This window comes from Heteronotia binoei, chromosome 15 (genome assembly GCF_032191835.1).
Source record: "Heteronotia binoei isolate CCM8104 ecotype False Entrance Well chromosome 15, APGP_CSIRO_Hbin_v1, whole genome shotgun sequence".
Classification (NCBI taxonomy): Eukaryota; Metazoa; Chordata; class Lepidosauria; order Squamata; family Gekkonidae; genus Heteronotia; species Heteronotia binoei.
Genome location: NC_083237.1, coordinates 42036586 through 42041147, shown reverse-complemented (window position 1 = coordinate 42041147; position 4562 = coordinate 42036586). Strand labels below are relative to the sequence as shown.

Sequence of the window (4562 nt, the reverse complement as noted above, 5' to 3'; positions counted from 1 at the left end):
CTGCCTTGTCATCCTCCTCATCGGAAGAAGACAAAGGGGGTGGGGGCCTCTTAGCCAGAGCCTTAGGGGCCTTTGGCACAGGCTGCTTCCCATTGGATTTACCAGACCCCTTTCTTCCTGACATCTTAGCAGCGCCCACAAGCCAGCAGCCCCCCAGGAGCACAACCAATGCCTACCCGAGAGCGGTTAAAACCAAATAGGGCAGAACCACAAAAATGGCCTACCCCACAAACCCTCTAAAATGGCTGCCCTCCCTAGAAGAAGAAGGGAACCTAAGATGGCTGCCACACCACACAATTCTTGGGAGAAGCAAGTATGGCTGACCCAGCCAGAGCAACATTCCCCCTAACCCCTGCAGGGTATCTAAGCCTTTTTATTGCCAACAAGGAGGTTTAGACGGCTAACCACCCCTTTTCCCACCACTATGAGGGAGAGGGCTAACCACCCCAGCCAAAGAAAACAATTAACACAAACGATAAACTGGCCTTTTTTGTGGCTCATCCCAAGCAGCCACTGAAGACCCCCCAAAAACACACAGTTTCCTCTTCCAGGTCCCCCCGTCGCTGGCAAAGGCCACCACGATCACCAAGAAACACACAGCTCCCACACACGCCACCAAGAAGAATGCTGAAACCAAGGCCTCAAAAGCCGCACGGTGAAACGCTTCCTCCCAGACCAATCAAAGTCCGGGACTGAGAAAGAGCGCGGAGGCTTGGCCGTTAGTGTGGCCAAGCCCCGCCCCCTTCAAAGTGTGCCCGAACGGGCTGGAATACCTCCCTTTCCTCCCCAGGGGAGCAACCATTGCCAGAGCAGCCTAGCAGCGTTGCTGCAGGCTGCAAGCAAAGAATTCTGCAAGCATTATGTGCTCATACAGCCTCTTTTTGGGTTAAATATACTCCTTCTGGCCCCTGGGCCATATTAGCTTCCAAACACAATGTGAGGGAAAGGCAGGAGCCCCTTCTTTCTATGTAACCTGGTTCCACTCTTAATTGGGACCATGCTATGCTTTTACATAGGAGTCATCACTGGGAACTCTCAGCTGTAATATGGATGCCCCCATTGGCAGCCTGTGAAGTGTAACATAAGAAATCTTATAGCAGCATATTCCAGAGTTATTATTTAAACAATTCTCTTCTTTATCTTTGCTTCAGTCAAGGTTTTGGTGTTGATCTTTAAAGCTTCATATGCCCTGAGACAAGCATATTTAAAGGATCACCTGTTACCTTATAAACTTAGTGAACTGGCATGATTATCTTCTGAGACCCTGATTCAGGTGCCCCTGATTTCTTAGGTTAGACAGGTGAAAGACTGGGAGATGGCCTTTTCAGTCATGGCACCAAAACTTGGAATTCTGCCAAGGAAGCTCATCCAGCCACTTCTGTTACGATCTTCCACTGGCTGTTAAAGACTTTTGGTTTCATCTGGTGTTCCCTCAGTGATACCACCTTCCTTTCCTGTGTTTTAATTGTTGTTGTTATGTTGTCATATTTGTGGTCGATGATAATGATTGATGATGTATTACAGACACACACACACATGTTTTAAGTGTTCTGAGCAAAAGCAAAACAAACCATTTAGAAATGTTATGTTAATTCATAACATATATACATACATGCAGATTTTCCAAAGCTTTAGAAAATAAATGTCCTGGGGGAATATTTCTGTAACATTTGTTTTTTTATGAGCTTTTCCCCAAATCATTCTATTGTCTCTGTAAGAGTTATGAATGCTAGTCTCAGGTGAATCTATAATTCCCTGTGATAAACCTTACCAAACCACTGCATCTTTGCAGAGGAAAGATAAATAACCACCAGAGCACAATTGCAATGTAATGGTCTTCCAAACAGGTGAGGTAGAATGCAAGCAGTTATACCATAATACAAGCTGGAACATCTTTTTTATCAACAGATACATTTGCTGTAATAGTGAGAGACCTATGATGGGATCCACATTCAAGGTTCCTAACATGTTGAGGAAAGAGACTGAAAAATAGATGGGAGCATACCTGAAGTAAAACTGTATGTTGTTGTGTGTGAGAGAGACGGATATCTAGAAATTTGACATTAATATATTTTGGAGAATTTATCTTCAGTTTGCTGAGATCTTGATAGAACCTTCTAACAAGAGGCCATTATTATATTTTTTTTACCAATCTTAATGGGACTCCATGCTGCCTTGGGTACTGGCCTGCTGACTTCTCATCATATTTCAGAAGTATAACATTTTGAATACTGAGTGGTAACAAGAGAAAAAAGCCATTTGAGACTTGTTGCTTATAGCTGTTTTTCCATCCTACTTTCTGTAGACTGGCCAAGAAAATCACATTATTTTAGATTACAATGCAACAAAACCAGCAATTCTTTACAAACTGTATATAAATCTGGTTGCTGTAGATTGTTGGGACCAAGACCACAGCCACATGGCCTGGAAAATCTATAACAACCAATGGACTCCAGCCATGAAATGGACTATAACAACCTATGGACTCCGGCCTGGTCTTTCACATTTACACTAGAAAGATTGCATATCCCATACAATTTATTCAGTCAGTATGAACATTTATTTGGGATGCTAATGAAATTTCAGTATCTTTGAAAGTAGCTAAAATATAATGCACTGGATTCTAACAGTGTAATTGGTTTTGCAGAACCTGTAGAGTCATTGGATCTAATAACCCATGGCGAAGATAGACTGGTACAACCAGACAAGAGGCACAGAATTTGTCCTAATAGGATTCAAGACTTTTCCGGAACAGCAGTATCTCCTTTTTGGTGTGTTTTTCATGATCTATATGGTAACAATGGCTGGAAACATCCTTATAACTTCAGTAGTTCTGGCTAATCCTCACCTACACAAGCCAATGTACTTCTTTCTGTGGAACTTATCTTTTTTAGAGATCTGCTACTCTTCAACAATCCTTCCCAGGATTTTGGCCAGCTTTATAAGTGACTATCATGGAATTTCCTTTAGTGCATGTTTCATCCAGTTCTATTGTTTTTCTTTTTTGGCTGCAGCTGAGAGCTATCTCTTGTCTGCAATGTCTTATGACCGATATGTTGCTATATGCCAACCACTCCATTATGTCACCCTCATGAACAAAAAACGGTGTATTCAGTTATCCTTTGCCTCATGGATGATCGGCATTGTGGCTAGTGTGTTTACTACAGTCTTTCCTTCCCAGCTGAACTACTGTGGCCCCAATGAAATTGACCATTTCTTTTGTGACTATGCACCATTGTTAATGCTCTCATGCAGTGACACTTGGCAGACAGAAATGCTGATGACCGTCTTGGGCTCTGCATGTTCAGTACCACCAATGCTATTCACACTGGCCTCATATGTATGCATCATCACTACCATTTTGAGAATGCCTTCCAACAGTGGCAGGGGCAAAGCCTTTTCTACTTGTTCCTCTCATCTTATTGTGGTCTCAATTTTCTATGGAAGCCTCATCATCGTATATGTATTACCCAAGCCAAAGGCAATGAAAGATCTGAACAAAGTCTTCTCTGTTTTCTACACAATCCTGACCCCTATGATCAATCCATTTATATATACACTGAGAAACAGAGAATTTAAAGAGGTTGTTAGAAAGGCATTGAACAAACTGTTTTCCTACAGAAGAATTCATAGTCTCCAACAGTGCACAATGACTTGCTAGTGAATAACAGGCTGGAAACCATGAGGCCAGTTGAGTTAACAGTAGCATTTGGGAAGGAGAAATTTGTGGTTTGTAATTTACATTGTGAAAGTGTGGTTGGTAGTTTTATGATAAAGCATTTATATTGAAAGCAGTGACTGAAAATCCTGGAGGGAGCTTTAATTGCCCGTAGCTCAACCACAGAAAAGAGGTCATACTCTTGGCAAGGCAGACCCTTGGCTATCCACAACTTCCTTAGAACAGATAACCCCATCTATATCTTATTAAACAGACACAACTACACTTTCTGATGTTTTCTTGCATTAATCCCTCTTTATCAGTGTAGTTTAATTCATGTTAGATCTGGATAATGAATGTATACTGTACAGATGTATACATCTGGGGTACAACACTGAATCATATGAAACACGTCAAGAAGACAGCAGAGGAAAAAAACAACAGTAATAGAATTCATCATGCTGGGATTTAAGGTCTTGCCTAAACTACAAAGAATTTCTTTTGGTGTAGTGGCTAAGAGTGATGGACTCTAATCTGGAGGACCAGGTTTGTTTCTCCACTCCTCCACATGCAGCCAGCTGAGTGACTTTGGATCAGTCACAGTTCTCTCAAAGTTGTTCTCTCAAGAGCAGTTTTCAAAGCTGTCTCAGCCCCACCTACCTCACAGGGTGTCTGTTGTGAGGGAGAGGAAGGGAAGGAGATTGTAAGCTCCTCTGAGACTCCAAGTGAAGTGCAATTCTTCTTCTTCTCCTCCTCCTCCCGCTGTTATATTTCTGGTAATGGATATAACGAGTGTTGTTGGGTATTGTGGTGTTGTTGGAGATGAATCTTTATTTCACCAACTAAGCAAAGGTTAAAGAAGTAATTTTCCATGATGTCTGAACTAAGCTCTAGTTAACAGTCA

The 4562-nt window shown here is 42.0% G+C and overlaps 1 protein-coding gene across 1 annotated transcript; it reads left to right on the top strand.

Annotated features, from left to right (window-relative positions):
• Positions 1-2677: 2677 nt before the first annotated feature.
• LOC132583578 (olfactory receptor 2AP1-like) lies at positions 2678-3661 on the top strand. Its single transcript, XM_060255201.1, has one exon. It carries the CDS (start codon positions 2678-2680, stop codon positions 3659-3661), a length of 984 nt encoding a protein of 327 aa, XP_060111184.1.
• The last annotated feature ends 901 nt before the right edge of the window (positions 3662-4562 follow it).